The 20,913-nt window shown below is 36.4% G+C and overlaps 2 protein-coding genes across 4 annotated transcripts; one reads left to right on the top strand and one right to left on the bottom strand.

Moving 5' to 3' along the window:
- Positions 1 to 2,179: 2,179 nt before the first annotated feature.
- On the top strand, positions 2,180 to 6,246 carry LOC101738590 (ATP-dependent RNA helicase glh-1). 2 transcript variants are annotated; one of them, XM_062675263.1, is made up of 4 exons: positions 2,180 to 2,495; positions 2,568 to 3,819; positions 3,897 to 4,189; positions 6,043 to 6,246. In XM_062675263.1, the coding sequence occupies exons 2-4, from the start codon at positions 3,042 to 3,044 to the stop codon at positions 6,184 to 6,186; spliced, it is 1,215 nt and encodes a 404-aa protein (XP_062531247.1). In that variant the 5' UTR covers positions 2,180 to 2,495; positions 2,568 to 3,041; the 3' UTR covers positions 6,187 to 6,246. The 2 variants fall into 2 exon arrangements, with proteins under 2 accessions (XP_062531247.1, XP_004932770.1); XM_004932713.5 differs by having other exon boundaries at positions 2,271 to 3,819.
- Positions 6,247 to 8,370: 2,124 nt separating this feature from the next.
- Positions 8,371 to 20,758, bottom strand: LOC101742317 (probable E3 SUMO-protein ligase RNF212). Of its 2 annotated transcripts, none has more exons than XM_021352246.3 (8): positions 20,400 to 20,758; positions 20,263 to 20,327; positions 18,964 to 19,083; positions 16,739 to 16,871; positions 16,323 to 16,432; positions 12,918 to 12,998; positions 10,288 to 10,376; positions 8,371 to 8,620 (listed from the first exon to the last, which is right to left on the bottom strand). In XM_021352246.3, the coding sequence occupies exons 1-8, from the start codon at positions 20,503 to 20,505 to the stop codon at positions 8,485 to 8,487; spliced, it is 840 nt and encodes a 279-aa protein (XP_021207921.1). In that variant the 5' UTR covers positions 20,506 to 20,758; the 3' UTR covers positions 8,371 to 8,484. The 2 variants fall into 2 exon arrangements, 1 of the variants encoding a protein (XP_021207921.1); XR_009976284.1 differs by having other exon boundaries at positions 8,503 to 8,620; positions 10,200 to 10,376; positions 20,400 to 20,755.
- Positions 20,759 to 20,913: the final 155 nt, after the last annotated feature.

Here is a 20,913-nt window from a genome sequence, read left to right as displayed (position 1 = left end):
CGGGCTTACGGCTCATCTGATGGTAAGCGGTTACCGTCGCTCAAGGACGGCAGCAATGCCAGGTGTAGAGCCAAGCCACTGTCTACAATTGAGTACTCTCCGCAAGCCTCGTTTGAAGAAGGACAAGTCAAAACGCTCGAGAAACACCGTGGAGGGGAGTTCATTCCAAATCCGGATGGTACGTGGCAGAAAAGATCTTTGAAAGAGCACTGTCGATGAACGCAGAGTTCCAGATAGTATGGATGCACTCTGCTCCGGTGGCGGGAGGTGTGATGATAAAAAAGTGATAGGGTCGATTATCTCGAATAATTCCTCATAGCAAAAAAGTCTGAACTAACGATTTTGCGAGATCATTGTCATGTTAATACCAATAAATGTTTCTGTCCCTGGTATATCCAGTCTATGAACGACAATAACCACTTCCTACCGTCGCAAGTTCCAGTTCCATCGACGTGAAAAATTAATTACACAAACTTTTAGATAAAAACTTCAAATAATGTGTAAACGTGACTTTCACGAGTTTGAAAGATCAACTTTTCGACTTTCCATTTAGATTTTCCATCTATAAACCTCAGCGCATTTCTAGACTACAAACTTGAAATACTTGAATGCCGGCTTTACTCAAATTTATATTCGGGATCAAAACGTACCGCCGTCTTTGAATCTAAAAATCCGGCGCCTTTCGCAGCAATTGAGAATAAAGTCCGGGACGTTTTATCTCGATAGGAAAAATACCCTTATGAGAAAGGATATAGTGAACATAATCGTTTAGCAATATTTTATATAAAATTGGAAACGACATATCAAATTGAAATAGAAATGATATAAACGAAGCATTTTGCCTTTTTTTATTGCTTAGATGTGTGGATAAGCTCACAGCCCACCTGGTGTTAAGTGGTTACTAAAGCCCATAAACATCTTTTTTTTTTTTTTTTTTATTGCTTAGATGGGTGGACGAGCTCACAGCCCACCTGATGTTAAGTGGTTACTGGAGCCCATAGACATCCACAACGTAGACGCGCCACCCACCTTGAGATACAAGTTCTAAAGTCTCAGTATAGTTACAACGGCTACCCCACCCTTCAAACCGAAACGCATTACTGCTTCACGGCAGAAATAAGCAGGGCGGTGGTACCTATCCGCGCGGACTCACAAACTCATCTACAACGTAAATGCCACCACTCACCCTGAGATATGAGTTGTAAGGTCTCAGATAGTTACAACGGCTGCAACACCCTTCAAACCGAAACGCATTACTGATTCACGGCACAAAAAGGCAGAGTGGTGGTACCTACCCGTGCGGACTCACAAGAGGTCCACCAGTGATTACGCAAATTATAATTTTGCGGGTTTGATTTTTATTACACGATGTTATTCCTTCACCGTCGAAGTCAATCGTGAACATTTGTTAAGTACGTATTTCATCAGAAAAATAGGTACCCGCCTGCGGGATTCGAACACCGGTGCAGCGCTACATACGAATTCACCGGACGTCTTATCCTTTAGGCCACGACGACTTCAAAACTAGACTTCTGCCTAGCAGTCCAAGGTGGTTATTGGGGTCATAATCTTACTTTGATATTTATAGTTAGTTAGTTATGCATAGTTTGCGATGTGGCCCAGCTTGAGATACAAGGTGGGAGCCTCATTACTTTAATACTGAACAAACGAACGCTTTGCGGCAGAAAGCCCTTTGAAACTATCTGGTCACAAACTATACATTTTCATAAAGAGTTTTGTTAATGACACAAATGTAATTGTCAGAATAACTTTTAGTATTTAACACATACAAACTTGAAATGTTGTTGTAAGCAATTTTTAGATTAGTCATTGTTCAAGACGTTCAAATAAATGACAGAAGAAAAAAGAAATGAATTAATATATTATGCATCGTATAAAAAGATGAATAAAAAGACAGCGAATTAATATTAAAATTTATTTAATCCAACGCCGGCCGTCTTAAATATATCTGAAGTACACGTAAAACTGTAACAAAATATTTGATTGATATCTTATAACATAATATATTGGTTTATAGTAAAATTAATTATTGTAAATGTTTTCCGAAATAATATTTCAGTTTTAGTATATATACTTACACGAATTAGTATAATTTATATTTTGGTAAGCGCTTGTTGTTGAAAATTTGTTACCTTCATAGAGGAAACAAAAAAAACACAATCGCAAAAACTTCACTGCCACAAGAGCTAAACAGTAACGTATCTCACTCGAGGGACTTTTTTTCTGAAATAGAGTACGTGACTCATTTATTGATTGACACCCGTCATAATGCTTGAGCAGTAACCTTTATTAAGCCCTCGACATATATTTGAACCGTAAGAAAACAATGACGTGAAATCGTCCAAGTGAACCAAGGCCATAACGACTAATATTATAATTTAGTGAAAAAAACATTAATCAATCGTTTAATAATTCTTGCGACCAATTATCGATTTGTTTCCATTCAATCGACACAATAACTCGATAAGATTTCGGTGAGTCAATGCTAGAGTTGACATTTCAAATGATAGTTCAGTATATAATCTTAAATGTTTCGGTTCTTATAGTGGTTTGGTGTACAACAATCAAAACGACTTAAAACTTGGTTTCGATTCTGATGTGGAAAGGTTTCCTGACATAATAGATTCCAAACTTATGAATAAATCGAAATGAAAACGTGTCGATTTTACAAACAAAAAATTCTTAGATACTTTCCAGAATCGGCGGGCTGAAGCAAAAATCATAGAGAAAAAACGTCACCCATAGCGGCTTTTGTTGTTGCGTAAACGAACGCCCCACTGCCGGCACCAATGAACTGGAAAGCAAGGTCTTCGACCAGACTCATTGTTTTATTTCTGCAGTACCGTTCTCATTAGATCAGTTTAAACAATACGACAGGAAGGGGACGACCGGATACGGGCCCCAGACGTGGCGCGAAAACTATCACACGACTTCGTTCCACCGAATTTAACCTTACTATAAAAGACAGGTGCAATAACGAAATGTCATCAGTCGTTGCACGGTGACAAACACATTTCACGATGTTGACAATTCTGATATTCGCTTCGATCAGTCTTTCGACGGCGACTTTCCACAGAGTCGAATTATCGGACACGAAAACTCCCTATGATTATGTTAAAGAACGCTTGGATGCCATAGGAACTGATGTGAAGACTGGACTGCCGCTATCTAACAGTTACGAAGTTGAAGAGAACGAAGACTATCCAGAACACATCGAAGGTGCTGCATCTACTGTCTTAAATACAGTGACAGGAGTGGGTGGCATTAGAGGAGTCGGTGTTGGGGGAATCGGCCTTAACCAAGGATTAGGTTATGGTGGAATTGGATTGGGTGGTCTTGGACTTGGACAAGGATTAGGTATTGGACTCGGAGGTGTGGGAGGCGTTGGCGGCATCGGTGGCGGTGTTGGAGGACTTGGCAGCGGAATCGGAATCGGTAACGGTGTTGGACTTATAAACCAAGGTATTGGAGGCCTTGGAGTTGGAGGTATAGGACTTGGCGGAGGATTAGGAGGAGGGCTTCTTTACCATCCCATTTTGGGGGCTCAAGTCGGTGCTGGTTACGTCGATAAAAATGCCTATGATGCCGCTCAGAAGAAAGGGGCTGGTGAAAACATTGAAAAAATTGAAAAAAAAGCTGAAGAAGAAACTAAGCACGGTCAAGAAGGATTTCAACAGGCTGCCGCAGCTGCTAAGGCTGAGAAAGGAGAATCAAGTTTCTACAAAGACGAGGAAGCAAAGAAGAAGGCCGCTGGTGATGAAAAATTCTACGAAGGCGGACAGAAGATTGATAAACACGGCAAGTTCTTTTTTTATTTAATTTGTATCAAAGTTTTATTTCGTAATAGCGCTAAAATTACTTTCTATCTATTACAGGAGCCAACGAAGAATCACTGAAGAAAGCAAAGAGTCACAAAAAGGGACATGTCAGCAAAGGCTTCAAGTCCTCGAGTAGCAAGAATGAAGAAGAAAAAACGGAGAGCTTTTACGATGAAGCTCACGACGAAGCAGACCATAAGATTGCCGGACAAAACGCTGGCTCGTTTGGTGAAAAGGCACAGCAAGGTTTTAAAGGTGCTCACGAAGAGAAAATCCTCGACGCAAATGCTCAAGGAAAAGAAGGGCATCACGTTTCCGAACAGAAAATCGACGATTCTAAAGCGAACAAGGTAAATATTTTGATTCTTAACATTTTACATAATGTAATACATATATTTTGTGTAACGGTCGAACATACACAACTTAAAGATAAAAAAAATGCAGACCGCAAATCTGTATTTTTTTTATTATAAATGCTTATGCCCCTATTATACAACGACATAATATGGTTCACATTATTAACCCGAATTATTGACGAATGTCACGATTCTATAATAATACAATATTATCGAATTGTGTTGCTTAGAATATTACGTCAATATAGCAATGTAATTTTATAATTTAAAAAATTATTTCGTGATAAATCAGACAATTGAAATTTTAAAAATAACTTCAATTTTATCAGCACATATAAGCACTTATAAAAGAGTAATGAGCATATCATTTAAAAGTTTAGGTGATGTTTGATAACATCAAGGAGTTCCCCTGCGAAAGGAGATGCGTAAATAAAGTCAAAGAATGCATAATATTGATAATAATGAATTGATTGCAGACATTTCGTTTAAAATAAGGTTTAAATGTCAGATCAGACGATAATTCGCCAGCGCTTTCAATTCAATTAAACAAACGTTTCAGGTATCTACCTGTGGTGTTATTGTAATGTTACCTATCATGCGTCCATAGCATCAGTATTGTCGCTTGCCTTACGTCATTATGGATCCTCCCGATCCATTAACGGTGCTTTTAGGTACCTCAGGCATCGGTCACCGTCCTCGCCGAACCCGTCGCTTGCGACGAAGGCTCGACGAGTAAACTAACCCACAGACACAGCCCATTGAGTTTCTCGCCGGGTCTTCTCAGTGGGTCGCGTTTCCGATCCGGTGGTAGATTCTGCGAAGCACTGCTCTTGTTAGGACTAGTATTAACAACACTCCTGGTTTGAGCCTCAGCTGATAGCCTGATGGCTGAAGCTGATAGCCTCTCAAGGCTATCAGGTAAGAGGAGAAAAAAAAAGTTGCTTGATGTCAGATATCACGATGAGTAGAGAGCGCTTAAAACTCTTCTTACAGGTGTAGACAATTTTACGGGTAATATTGTGAAGCCACGCAGCTCTATCTCATCTTACTTATTCCTTACTGGATATTGAAAGTTTTATGTCTCTCTAGCTATACCTGCGACTAAGCCCGTGTGAAATTGAGTAACTGCTTAGCAATACCAAACCATGTCGAGATTCAGAAAACTAGAAACCCGAACTATAGGGTACTTTTGTAAACGCACGCAGTTACTTCATCACGACTTTTCTAGATCTAAATAGTTTTATCGTAATCTATCCAGTAGTTTTTGTGTGAAGTTACCACACCAACAAATCTCTATTATTATATTTATACGCAAGACGATGGGCATCGTTGTTCCTAATTATAGTTTATATAACTACAGTCGGATCTAGAATATTTCCTGGCCTATTTTGACTTAAATAAAATGCAAACGATAGAATTTTAAGTAAATATTAAAATGAAACAGATTACTACACATTTATCTCAATAAAGAAGCTGTGATTCATCTATTCAAATATATATTATATATTTTGGATTGATACAGCATTTAACCAATAAGCGCACTACTTATAATGCTTTAATGGTGGAAATATCTTGTACGAAAGTCAAAAGCAAATAGCAACAATTTTACAACGATATTATGTTACAATGTTTTCAAATCAAAGTTAGGTAATATTCGATATATGAATAAGGTCGATCGATGAATGACACAAAACGTTCCCTGAATGATTGACACGTATTCCCTAAATTCAAAATTCTAACAATGTCAAATCCATGATTTAGTCTAAATACTTCAATGCCAATGCAAAACCACAACTTACCGCAAGAACCATGCCAACAATGTTAACTAACGTGAGGTATTCCCACAGGGAGAATTCCTGCAGAAGGGCTACAAAGGCGGGGCTGAACAACTCGAGAAATTCAATAATTTGGGAGCTCATTCCGTGCACGGACACCAAGAGTCCAGCGGCGGCTACCAGCAGAATAAGGGAGTATTGCCAATACACGCTTAAAGAGCGTTACGTCAAAATCGATCCCTTACAACTTCATCAATAAATTTTACAAATTTCTAACATCGGTGTTTTAATACTGACTATACTCCTTTCTCTGACACATTAAGTTAAAACTGAAATGCAATGGAAGTCTTGTACAATAAGTTCGTTAATATGAAACACACGTTCTCATTTTTTGACGTGACAACGTCTTATAATTCGATGGAGCCGGCTACACGCACGAAAAGACATGACTCATGCGGCGTTACCTCGCTCTGAGGCGTATTTTCTTATGATGTTGTCACGTATCGTCAGTAAACCGACTTTACAGACAACCGATTTTTTTATAGTATTTTTTTTTTCCTGTTCTTATTCCAATTTTACTGTAAAATTCGCGTGAGAAACATATTATCCTTCAGCTAATCTCCAATAAAACTATCAGTTATTCGAGTGCCTTTAGTATCTTTCAGTAATATAGTATCATTAATATACATATCCTATATTAAACTTATTCGACATTCAATCAATACAATAATTAAAGGCCGACGACGAAGGATCGAGACTTAATCTTCCGCTAATAAATTTTAATGAATGAAAATATCTAATACAATTTGATACTTCAACCGTAATCTTTTAAGTAATTACTGGTATGTTTTATCTTGCGAATCACATCCCTAATACTGTACATCTGGTTACATCGTACATTCGTATAATACATTCCGAAAATTCTGTTTACATGTCTTTTCTCATGATCACTCATTGAGTTAAGGGTTCTACTGATTTGTCAAAGGTATACGAACAGCATAGATTCCCAGCAATACAAATCTATTCAGATAAAAAAACATTTCTGATATAACTGCTAATTAAAGACACAACTTTGTATCCAAAAAATAGTAACACGATTACTACACATAATTACACATGTTATATTCGGCAATTGAATCGATGAAGCGCTAAAATATTAGGGACATACGAAATACACATACATACTACAAGGGAGCCTCTATCGAAAGCAGTGACCGATCATAGCGGAGATGATTAAATGACATAAAATATAAATAGTTAAACATGTATTCCAAAATATGCTTAAATTGTAAAAAAGATTTTTTTCCCTAGCTACTATTAGTCACCTCAAGCGGTTAGCTTCACCGAAGACGTAGGAAAGCTCATGAGGCTAAGCCTGAAAGAAATTGCTTTCATTAGCCCTACCAAGGGCAGTGCTTCGTTGAATATACTATAGGATCGGGCCCACTAAGAAGATGCGGCGAGGAAATCAATGGTTTATATCTATGGGCTAAGTGGCACGTTGAACTGTTACGGGGTGGGTCCAGGAGCTCTTTATAAAAATAGGAAACTGTGACTGACACTGAGTTTATTTTATACTAGCGGCCCGCTCCGGCTCCGCTCGGGTTTTTAACAAAAATTTCAACGATATTTGACGTTGTTTTATTTTATGCAGTTGCGACACTTTTTATAAAATACATTATTTTATTCTATTATCAATAGTTTTCGCAGGGCACGCGATGTAAAGAATATTTTATCAAATCGGTTCAGCAGTTTTGGAGCCTATTCAATACAAACAAACAAACAAACAAATATTTTTATGATATTAGTATAGAAAAAAGAAATAGGCAGTACAAACGATGTGTGTCTCCGATACTTAAGCCAATTCTGTTCTGCAGCGCTTTTTCTTTCGCTTTTTTTCCTACCGAAGCTGATGGTCTAGACTGTCTAGAGAGGCCATATCAGTATCACTGGGCTAGTGTCGCGCTTTAGCAACAAATCGTCCTTATATAGAGACGATGCATTCAGGAATGCCTTAGTCTGCATTATTATTTATATTGCGTTATTATTGAGGGGCATATGTAACAGAACCTCTCGATTCAATCGGTTCGACGTGAGTGGTGACCGGAGTCCTTAAATCCACCAAGGGTGGGTCGGGATGAAGAAAAACATTACATGAACTCCACTGATATGGTATGCACTATGGATCAACCTTGTAATTCCTGGTAGGCTGGATAAACTCTGCTCCTGTGACGGGCGGTAAGTTGGTAAAAACGAGACGACAGAATTATCTTAATCCATTCCCCAGAGCAGACTCCACGGGATAAACAGTACTAATACACAAGGATAGCCCAAGTCCCTCTGTAGACCCAGACTCCAAACGGTACGTCATAATCATCATTACCAATGAAACCACATGAATAACATTTAAACATTAATTTATTAATGAAACCAACAATCGTACTAAAAAAATTAAAACATGCCGATCGAATCAAAACGATCGTTGAGAATTATTATTTAAAAAATATATATATATCAACAAAAACTCATAGCTTTTTCTTTCAACAAACATTTTCGACCCGAGCCGTTACAGTACAATACTACGGGTGATATTTTCTGCGAGTTGTTTGACGAATATCCTGACTCTTCACTGGAGTCGTTCAGGAAGAATCTAGAATGTTACCAATTTATATCGTTATAATTTTCCACTATACATTCAAGTATATGTTGATATTTATAAACAATTAGACCTTGAATTATTAAAGAAATAGTAGTTTAAAATATAGAAATCCCATTTTATGCTTCAAATTCTAAGAACAAGAAGATAATAGATTATTTAAGTGTGTTTGAACAAACAGAATCATGTTGATACTATAAAAGTTTTACTACATCTACATATAAAAGACACAAATTGAATTCGAGAACATTCCATAGTATGTATGGTATATTATATTATTTAATGTCTAATTTTGATTTTCCAACGGCAAACGTATTATTTATTCTTTCCGAGCGACCGCGCGGATCAATTCCGTCCAATAACCAGCATTGGCGAACATCACGATTTGAATCCAATTTGAATGTCACATCGTAAATACTCTGAATAATTTCGTTCACGTCTCGTCGTAAAATAAAATAAACATTATTTTTTTTCTTTTTCGATTCGCATTAGAATCGGAAACGAGATTCATTCTCGTTGTACCTAAAAATCATCGAAACGGGAGATGAAATTTACATAATAACGTGTTTTTTTTTTCGTTACCGCATTATTGTTGCGGGAGAATTTTGAGTATTTCGAATTTTTACGCAAATGAGTCAGATAGAAATGAAAGCCTAAATACAATTACGGGCATTGGTACATTGATTGGTAAGGTACTTTAAACCAAACAGTTTTAATAAGTTTTTAGACAACTTCTCGTTACGACACCGGTCTAGAATAAAATACAATAAAACCTAATTTGAAAATTCTATCAAAGAACTTAAATTTATTTAATGAAAATCTTTTCAATAGCAGAACGATACTATTATGTTGAATTGTGTCCAATAAGAAATGCTGTATTGAAAAAATGTACATAATAAAAATATTTTCATTGTGTTATCCAACAATATACTGTACACACCAACAATGTACCTACTCTTCAAGTTGCAGTTTTAAATTTCTTCCGAGATTTGAAATGTAAAGACAATAGAGGCATTCTAACTATTAAAATTAGGCATCACACAATTACGATATTTTTCAAAAACATCTATCTCTTTAGGGCGTTTGAAAACCTACAAGTATCAATTCACCACTCAGATAAAAACACACCCTGTATTCACTTTGTATTATTTACGAATTAATGTAAGTTGCAGACTTTTTGGCGAGAACGCGAGGAAGGAATTTGTGTGATTTGTTTTATTGTGTCTATTTAGTGTTTCTTCAGGTTTAAATGTGTAATAACGGTGGTTTATTAACTATTTAATATCTGTGAAACTGCACAAATGTGGGAAAATGAAACAAAGCTGGCTGGCTGGACGTAACTTCTCGGGATCCTCCAAAAAGTCCACTGAAAAAATCTCAATAAATGACCACCATTTTATTGAGATTATACTTCATCCCATATCATCTCATCACATTTCATTTAATTTCATCCCAGTTGATTAATGTCTCTAATTAATCATCTTCATTTCATTTCATTTCACTCCATATTATCATTTTTCATAAAAATAAGAATATAAACTAAAATAAGACATGACCTAAAGGACTTAGTTACCAGGTCATAAAATCCCTTAAAAAAATGTAAGTTGCATCCCTCGTCTCATTATTTTATACATATATATAAAATACAGTGATACCATTACAGGTTTTTTAAGAAGTTGTTATATCCGACCGACTCCGGCGTGGGCGGTGTGAAAACCGTCGAAGAAATTTTGTTTGATGTATTCGACTTCTGTAAGTAAATCAATTTAAATTAGTACCTAAGTAATTTTAATGAAATACCGGTCTTAAACAGAACTGCAATTTGATGCGGGACTATTTTGTAATTTTCTATAATTAACATATCGAGGAGTGTAAGACTATTTGATTTAAGCGACATTTTTGCAACTTTACAGGGAAGCCATTTACAGTTTAATATTTGAATAACAATATCATAACAGTACAATCCAGAATCTTCGATGTTTTGGACACGTATCACAACGACCAGCAGAGTCTATCGAGAAACTTGTTGTTCAGGGTAGGGTCAATGGTAAGAGATCTCGTGGACCATGCGCTGGACTGGTCAAGTGAAAGATCTTACTGAAACCCCACTTAACGAGTGCGTGCGTCAAGCCTCAGTTCGCAAACTATGGAAAACATCTGTCAAGGCTTTAATAAACAAGAATTCCACATAACCACGACTGCTCTGCCAAGAGCAACCGACTATGATGATGGTGATGATCATAACGAAAAAAACTTCTTCGGCTATTTGAATGGAGCAAGCCTAATTGAGATTCAATTAAAAAAATCGAATTGTTGATGCTAATATCAAATAAAACGCACCTTTAATTACAATGATAAATGTTGCGTATTAAGCGAAAAGTCGCTTAAACCAAATACTCTTACATCCCTCGAAATGTTCTACAGGGCGTTACAGTTCGTTCCAAGTTGTGAAATGGTAATGAACAACTTGAAGCAAAAATCTCTTTATTTCTTATCTAAGCATTAATTTAGTTTTTCGTGAATTCGAATTTGGTGATATAACCAGATGATTCCAAGAGATACTTGATTTTTGACTATACTACCCGGTCACCGTCCTCGCCAAATCGTCGCTTGCGACGATGGGTTCGGCGAGTAAATTAACCCATAGACACAGCCCACTGAGTTTCTCGCCGGATCTTCTCAATGGGTCGCGTTTCCGATCCGCTGATAGATTCTGCGAAGCACTGCTCTTGCTAGGGCTATTGTTAGAAACTCTCCCGGTTTGAGGCCTGTGAGCTCACCTACACGCAAGGGTAATGCTGATATAGCCTCTCAAGACTATCAGCTTAGGTAGGGTTAATAAAAAGACTACTAAATTGCGAGCAGCACGAAAATAAAATTACCTAAATGTTTATTTAGTTCTATCGTGTCAGGTATTACTAGCCAAAGTCTGGAAACGGTTCAAATACATTTTTGTATGTAATAACAATAATCAGTATTAATAACAATAGTAAAATAGATTGCAATTTCTCCAGTCTTCACAATCTTATATTAAAAACACACATTGTTTCTAAGCTGAGTCATATTCGAATTTCTGTTACACACAAATATGTTTTATTTCTTTGCTAGTCCCCGCCTTCAATATTTTTAAAGCATACACCTTTTTAATATTTTTAATGCACACGGGCTATTTGTTTCGACCTACACTTTATAATTATTAATAAATTCTAAAACGCATTTCGAGTAAAAATACTTCTGTTTTCGTCTCGTCTTTGAAAGGAATTAACGAGATAATATCTGACATTCATGCGTAGCAACGTGATAACAATGCCTATGACATAACTTATTGTAACATCAAAATAATCAGGCATGTTCGTACTCGAGTACTTTCGGATTGAAACCAGTAACGTATACAAGAAGAAGCCTTCAACACAATCGTTCTTTAGAAATACTTAGTTAAGAAGGATTATTTAGCTTAGATAGATATACTGACAATTAATAACGGAGCTATTTATGGAAGATGAATGTCGTAAAACATTCAGTCCTCTAAAAGTTCAGGGGTATTGGAAACGTTTCCGAGGACCAAGTAAGGTCTGTTGGTTTCCGGACGAATTCCGTATACCTGGGTCCCGACTATTTCTGCCGCGAAGTAATCTTTCGACCTTTTTTTCCTGCCTATTCGCTCGTAGCTTAAGAGGCTATTCCAGCTATGCCCATCCGGCAGGTGAGCTTACGGGTTCAGCCTAAGAGAATTTTCTAACACTAGCTCTAGCAAGAGTAATGTTTCGCTGAATCTACCACAGGATCGGAATCCCGACCCACTGAGAAGATCCGGTGAGAAACTCAGTGGGCTGTGTTTTTCGACCGTTTCTAAATCCGGGACAGTCATAATAGAATACAATTGATCTTCTCATATATGAAGGTGACTATGAGAACACTACGAACTGAGAACAAATCGCGCACATCCGACTCCAATTCAGGATTGCCTGTGTTATGGGTACCAGAGACTGACATACATACTTATACAGTTGCTTTTTTATTTTTAATAAATACATACATAGAAAATAAACACCTAGACGAAGAGCAAACAAACTTATTCGTCACACGAATATTTGCCCGGTGTGGGAATCGAACCCACAACCCACGACGCAATAGTCAGGGGCGATAACCACTCCACCAAAGAGTCAGTGACATGCATTATTATTCTAAGGCTGCGCGCACCACTTAATAACAACCGAACCTAGATTGTTTGAAATTACAAAGGCGTAAAAAACTAAGGAAAAATAAAGTAGATACATTAAAATATTATTACCTGACTGTGTGCACTGAAATTCGCTGACCTCTGCTTGCTTATCCGCGAGGGAGTCAAGAGGTTAGACTGATAGTGATGAGTCTAAATTAAAAATAACATTGTTTTAAATTATTCCGTGTCTTTGTTTGATTATTGGAAATCCCCGGGACGTTTCGTAGGTATACCTTAAGCAAAACTGGTGGTAGGACGTCTTGTGAGTCCGCACGGGTAGGTACCACCATCTTGCCTATTTCTGCCGTGAAGCAGTAATGCGTTTCGAATTGAAGGACGGGGCAGCCGTATACTGAGACCTTAGAACTCCTATCTCTAGGTGGGTGGCGGCATTTACGTTGTAGATGTCTATAGGCTCCGGTTACCACTTAAAACCAGGAGGGCTGTGAGCTCGTCCAGCCATTTATCCAATAAATAAAATAAAAAACATCGTGACCGAACGAGCACTTTTAACTTCACTGTATTCTATTGTATGTTTTTTCTGTAGTTCAACGAACAGTTTACTTGCAAATTTTGGTCATTTCGAAATGCAATTGTGAAAAGATGTATGTGCTCCATTATGCTGTATATAAAATTTGGTAGTATCTACTTATTTATTTGTTAATAAATATATATTATCATTTCTTACATTACAAGCTATTAAAGTCATGAAAGTGTGTCTTCAATCTCTAAATTCTCAAATAACGTGTGAAACGCCATAAAACATATTAAGATTATTTATGATCGGACTCATAAACTTTCAAAGAAAATTGCTATAGATATTTTTAAACAATAATATATTACAAATAAAAGAAGTTATAATATATTCATGTGTATAGTATTTGATTAAATGAGTTATGTTAGATTATACGCTGCTTGGGATTAAATGAAAAATAAATAGTATTATTTTATTCATCATTCTCCTGCCCTTCTCCCAGTCACCTTGGGTCGGAGCAACATGATTTCTCCTTCCATACTCCTCTATCATATACCATTTCTTCGCTCACTCCCCTCTTACACATATCGTCTTTCACGCAATCCATCTATTTCTTCTTAGGTCTATTCCTTTACAGCCTTCCACATTCATAGTTAACACTCTTTTACCAACCTAATAGTATAAATAGTATTATTATTAATAAATAATATTATTTTATTATGTTTAACATAATCCGGAACCCTCAAGTGTTCCCCAACACGAACTTGACGAACAAAATTAACGCGTTGTTATGCCAAATGAGGATAACTATTACAAAAATATTCACAAAGCATTTGTTCATTTTTCACAAAAGGAAAAATAACAACTATTTTGCTGATTAGATTAATAGTTTTATTTGCATCAATAGGTCAGTGATAAAAAGAATTCGACACAAATAGGCTTATGTAAATAGAGGAAAACGGTTTGTTTTTTTTCAACTTCGACACGACACGCAGTAGTTATTTGAAATAAGTTTGAACATTGTTATTGGTTCTATTAGCAAATACTATTATGCTTTTTCATCACAGATTTCGCCAAGACTACCCTGTAGAAAAATAATATTAAAGACAAACAATATTAATTTATTCTCAACTAGCGACCCGCCCTCGCTCCGCTTCGAAAACATTAAAACACACATGAAACCAAAAAAAAAAATCAAAAAAATTAAAAAAAGTAGCCTATGTTCATCAGGGACAATGTCGGCTTCTAATGGAAAAAGAATTTTTCAAATCGGTCCAGTAGTTTCGGAGCCTATTCGAAACAAACAAACAAACAAATCTTTCCTCTTTATAATATTAGTATAGATTATTTATTATTTATTCTCAATTTCACCACAGACTTAACACAGTGTCAAATACATGGTAGTGTGTGTAATGTTTTTTTTTAAATGATTTAATGTATTTTTCATGCATAATTCAAAAAAATATGAACATTCTGCACTTCTTCTCTATATTCTCTATAAGTGTGGGAAATTTCACACTCCTCCGTCCGCGCAATTTTAGTCAAAAGGGGTACAAAGTTTTTCCTTCAGGTATTAATATAATAATATACATAAATAAAAGTAAGTATTAAACTCGAAACTATGAACTTCCATGCTTCCAAGGACGCATTGGGAGCACGTATGACTGTCACTATCCCGCCTATTTCTATACAAGCGCGTTGTGGTTTTAAACTTTCATTATTAGCAATAGATTTTAATTTGTGTAATCACTGGTGGTAGGACCTCTTAGAAATCCGCACGGATAGGTATGTGGGGGGTGGTGCCCCGCCTATTTCCGCCGTGAAGCAGTAATGCGTTTCGGTTCGAAGGGTGGGGTAGCCGTTGTAACTATACTGAGACCTTAGAACTTATATCTCGATTTGCGCATTTACGTTGTAGATGTCTATGGGCTCCAGTAACCACTTAACACCAGGCGGGCTGTGAGCTCGTCCATCCACCTAAGCAATAAAATAAAAACAGAGCAGAGACTGTAATCTCATTTATTACAGGTACGTCCACGATCTTTTATAACCACACTGACTGTGAGCTAAACGTCATTAGAATAATTGGAAATAAAGCATCGTTCAAAGTTATGGTCTTTAGACTTTTCTTATTGCTTAGATGGCTGTGCGAGCTTACAGCTCACCTAGATCTTTGATTTATGATATTATTAATTCACCGCGGTAGTCAATCGTAAACATTCGTGGTACGTATTTCATTAGAAAAATTGGTATCTGTCTGCGGGATTCGAACCCTGGCACAGGCGCATCGCTCGACAGGAATGCACCGGACGTCTTAACCTTTAGGCTTGTTGCCTCACGACAAACAGTGGCTATACGCTATAGCAAAAAAGCCCAGTGTAGGAGGCACTTTGATAACAACCTACGAGAACTACCAAACGATACATGGGTTATAAAAAACAACATTATATAGTGAGGCATACATATAAGTGTGGAAGGATCATTTAACTGGTCGTAGGACGTCTTGTGAGTCCGCACGGGTGGGTACCACCAACCTACCATCAGCCGTGAAGCTGTATGCCTTTCGGTTTGAAAGGTGGGACAGCCGTTGTAACTATAATCAGAGTTGTAGGTGACGTCATTTACGTTGTAGATTTTTTTTTTTTTTTTTTATTGCCCTTGTAGGCAGACGAGCATACGGCTCACCTGATGGTGAGTGGTTACCGTCGCCCATGGACTTCAGCAATGCCAGGGGCAGAACCAAGCCACTGCCTATCGCTTAATACTCTCCATAATCCTCTTTTAAAGAAGGACATGTCATAGCGCTCGGTAGATGTCTATGGGCTGCGGTAACCACTTAACACCAGGTGAGCCGTGAGCTCGTCCACCCATCTAAGCAATAAAAAATTAAAAAGACACATTTTCACAACGTTTTCAACAACAAAATTTTCAAACATCTAACAAAGGCTGTAAATGAGCTGCAGGCTTGTAATAATAGCTTGAATAATTAAACCACTTACAGAGTATGGGGTGCTCTTTGTAGGTCTCTTGCATGAGGGTGTCGTTTGAATGAAGCTTGGCGATATGTTATTTGTCGGCGATATCGGAATATTGAAAGGGGATACTTGTCCTGAAAATGGACGGAATAATTTGATTCCACTCTCAAATAACTGCGTTTTAACATTCGCTCACAAAGCTTTTGTGAATTATGCAAATATTATGTATGAAAGCAAAATATAATCTGCAAGTTAAACAGCGTATGGTTTTAAAATAAACGGACAACAAAAATAACAATTTTTACAATTAAACGAAATAAATCCAACATTTTTTTTTTAAATCGATCGGGGCACAAGAAGTGGTTTTTGAATTATTTAAATTACCTCTTGTTAAAATTACATAGACAACAACTAGCCTACTGTTTCCAATATTTACTTACTGCTCGATTGGTTTGCTAGTTGCGTTTCCAACGCCTTAATTCTTTTGTGGTACTCTTTTAATTGCGTGTGTTGCTTTTGACACATTTCAGTCACACGCTTCAGTTCATTGCGTGCCGCGTAAAACTTTTTTGTCTGCGAATATAATATATTTGACAATTGGAATGTACATAATTAGGTAAACAAAAAAAACTAATAAATAAATAAACAAAAATAAACTCATAGTTTTAATGGAGAGAAATATAACAGTTATCAAACTAAGCAGAAATACTTTTCTAATAAAGTTCACTATGTTTTCTATGGATTAGTAGCGTAACACGAGCGTAACTAGTGACCGGGCAATTAATCTCTTATTGTCACAATAAAAAAAAGATTAGTCAAAAAAAAAGTTATGTAACACTTAAGAAATTATCAATACTACATGTAACAACCTTATATACTTCGTATTAAGGGTCAAAGTATACCTCTCATTTAAATACTACGATACGACGTATCAGATGCAGATGCCTGAGATAACACGACCAGTGTGCTTAGTGTGAGTTTTTTACGTTATCGATAGCGTAAAAGTTAACGAAATTTGTATGCAGTTGGAACAGCGCCACTAGCGGCAAACGTAAGCAAACGTTCGAACTCCATACAAATTTGAGTTAACTTTTACGCTATCGAGAACGTTAAAAAACTCGCACTAAGCACACAGGACCAGTCGGTATAGGGTGTCTTAGGGTTGAACGAAACAGAGATTGCAAATTTTCTGAAGCTGTAACTTAATCGTATACGTAAAATGCTTCAAATAATCACATTCGAGTCAGTAAAGCTTACAGAATTCAATAATAAAACATCATACAATTATTCTGCATTTATAATATTGTTGATATACAATTATCTTTCAATTGCAATTTCTTTGATCAATTTAAGCATGAAAATTCATAGATAAATAGGTACTGAAATACAGAGTCGTCGTGGCCTAAAGGATAAGACGTCCGGTGCATTCGTATCTAGCGATGCACCGATGTTCGAATCCCGCAGGCGGGCACCAATTTTTCTAATGAAATACGTGCTTAACAAATGTTCACGATTGACTTCCACGGTGAAGGAATAACATCGTGTAATAAAAATTAAACCCGCAAAATTATAATTTGCGTAATTACTGGTGGTAGGACCTCTTGTGAATTCGCACGGGTGGGTACCACCGCCTTGCCTATTTCTGCCGTGAAGCAGTAATGCGTTTTGATTTGAAGGGTGGGGCAACTGTTGTAACTATACTGAGACCTTAGAACTTATATCTCAAGGTGGGTGGCGCATTTACGTTGTAGATGTCTATGGGCTCCAGTAACCACTTAACATGAGGTGGGCTGTGAGCTCGTCCATCCATCTAAGCAATAAAAAAATAAAAAAAATATATTATATTTTCCTAAAAACAAAAGTGTAATACAAATACTTTCAATTGCTAAGCGAGCTGCTGCCACAAAACTATATAAGTATTATACACCAGAACTCCAAAGAGGATCTCGAACAAGGCCCATAAGGTTGATACCCTTGGCCGACTAGTAGGTCGTAAAAACTTTCCCTTTTTGGCTTAAAAATAAAAAAACTCTTGTAAAACCATCGTTCCTTATCCGACAGCTGCCAGAGACAGGTTTCTTTTATGGTATAACGAGGAATATTGTATGTTGAAGGGCCAAATATTCTGTCTGTTTATTCCGTAGTTAAAATTATTATAATTTCTTCGTCGTGGAACTCACTCCTGAACATGTATCGAGTATTTTATTTAAAAAATTTACACCTACCTGCGGGATTCGAACACTGGCTCAGTCGCATCGTTCGATACGAATGCACCGGGCGTCTTATCCTTTAGGCCACGACGAATGTCTAATCATGAGCCAGGATGATGTGTAATTTACTTTTAAACTAACAATAAAGTTCTAATAACTTAGACTCATTATTTTTTTTTATAGCGTACACTACTTATGAGTATTTAATATAAATAGAGACATATAATAATCCACATTTGTCTATTCTATTTATATTCTATCTAATTAATTACTTTCTTAAACCTTCAAAGTAATTGTTTAACGCATCCAAAGTCTACCAACAACTACAACTACTTTCCAGTATGTGGAATGTATTTTGATCGACCCTCAACGATAAAGACAAAATTACTTCATTACGAAAATAACAAGCGAACTGTCTTAATTTTTTGTATATTATAGAAAAAATAAAATTTTACCGATTGTAATAGATAAGAGAGCAATCTCCTTCTATGCTGCCTTTGAAACTGTATCACATCGCAAGACTTCTTTATCAACTCTTCAGGATCAGTGAAGTAATCTTGGATTTCTTGTTTCATCTATTTTTTAATCACATTACAGGGCTTAGCTGTCCATTTAAATTATTAGACTAGAGGAACTATATATTTTTACATCTTTTACATATTATGTTATTTACATATTATTCTTACATATTATTTTACATTTTTTACATAGTATATTATATATTTTGTACATCTATCATTCAAAAATGACGGAGATGCCGTAACAAAAAACACCTTACTGTTGTTCCTATACCTGATCTATATCTGATCTGATTTGATACGAGTGATATCACTCGTATTCTTCTATAGGGTTCTCCCTCTAATTTCTATATTGATGACTAGTTACTCGTTTCATACGGGCCATTACCATAGTCCTACCAGTACCTTAAACGTATTTACTATATTCCGGTACAAAAACGACATTACCACCTCGCATATTGAGGGGATTACGGCACCTGTATGATTTCGATAGCTTTCATCAGATAAATTGTGAACATGATCTATGTCCATACTAGTAAAAACATAATAGCTTTCAAATAAACAATATCTGTTGCCTGTTCGTTTGGAATGTTCCTGAATTCTCAATGGCAATTGAAATGGTCGTAAGTTACGTACGGCCTTTGTTACATATTCAATAATCTCATTATTATGTTTCTACCAAACTATTGCAGATTTAAAAAATTGTAGGCAGCAGCTTGGCTCTGCCCCTGGCATTGTTGAAGTCCATGGGCGACGGTAACCACTCACCATCAGGTGGGCCGTATGCTCGTCTGACTGCAAGGGCAATAAAAAAAAAATCGTACCACCTCACAATCCACCCGGCCTTGCGATGAACTACCCTTCTCGGTGTTTCCTGACGCTATGACATGTCTTTATTCAAACGAGGTTTACGAAGAGCACTCAACTAACTACCTTTAGCTTGGCTATGCTCCTGCCATTGCTTACGTCCATATGCGCCGGTAAGCACTCACTATCAACAACAGTGAACAGTATGTATCTCTGTTTGCATAGGCAATAAAAAAACCTGGACCGTGAAATGGCACAAGCAGCCGCAGAAATAAAACAAAGAAAAAATGTATAAATTTAAACATGTACATTATTAATATTACACGACAAATCACACGGCAGTGTCTAATATGTATGGTAATACAATGCATGTGGTAATAACAATATTAATGTACATCTCGTAAAAAAATATGAACTTTAAATACGTACGTCTGGCACTAATTTCATAGCAGAACACGGCATTCGACATACTAGACACGTGCTGTCTTTTAGACCTGAAAACAAAACAAGAAATTCAATGCTACTTATGTAGGCAATTCAAACAAATAAATGGAAATTTTATTTACCGTTGCCCAAACAATTGTTGCAGAACATGTGACCACATGATGTGAGATGCAGTGTTATCCCTGGTTCTAATTGTGAAAAACATTTATTACAGTGAATCCAATCCATCTCCTAATAGCATTATTAACTTGCAGGCCAATTAGCTATAGTAGACAATTTTCTTTGAGATCAACACGCTCTTCCCGCCAAATATATATTTTTCAAATCTAAGTGTTTTTATTACATTATAATATGTAAATTGCAAATTAAAATAGGTAAAACTAATAAATTGTCACCACGCACTAATTTAAATTAAGTTTAGCTTTGCAATACAATTCAAATAAATATGTTCCAAAAAACTTATTTTATGCACAGATAAATTATTCTGACAAATATTAACAATAAATCTGAGTTATTACCTTCTCGGTATCTACAAACAAGCCACTAATATCATTTACAAAAAAAAATATATTTTCCAGCCAGTTTAGAAATAGCACATAGATAACAGAAGAAACTAAATAATATTAAAAAAAGCCG

The sequence above is a fragment of the Bombyx mori genome, chromosome 23 (assembly GCF_030269925.1).
Source record: "Bombyx mori chromosome 23, ASM3026992v2".
Lineage (NCBI taxonomy): Eukaryota > Metazoa > Arthropoda > Insecta > Lepidoptera > Bombycidae > Bombyx > Bombyx mori.
The sequence above is the reverse complement of the archived record's forward strand: the minus strand, read 5'-3'. Positions and strand labels throughout refer to the sequence as shown.

Bases quoted from the DNA above. Each gene is read 5' to 3' on its own strand.
- LOC101738590 (XM_062675263.1), top strand. From the start codon at position 3,042: ATGTTGACAATTCTGATATTCGCTTCGATCAGTCTTTCGACGGCGACT. The intron at 3,820-3,896 runs GCAAGTTCTTTT...TATCTATTACAG, and splicing joins ACAGAAGATTGATAAACACG to GAGCCAACGAAGAATCACTG. The intron at 4,190-6,042 runs GTAAATATTTTG...GTATTCCCACAG, and splicing joins ACGATTCTAAAGCGAACAAG to GGAGAATTCCTGCAGAAGGG.
- LOC101742317 (XM_021352246.3), bottom strand. From the start codon at position 20,505: ATGGATTGGATTCACTGTAATAAATGTTTTTCACAATTAGAACCAGGG. The intron at 19,084-20,262 runs GTACGTATTTAA...ATTAAAAAATAG, and splicing joins CTATGAAATTAGTGCCAGAC to ATGAAACAAGAAATCCAAGA. The intron at 10,377-12,917 runs GTAATAATATTT...ATTTACTTACAG, and splicing joins ATTTCAGTGCACACAGTCAG to AAGTCGAATACATCAAACAA.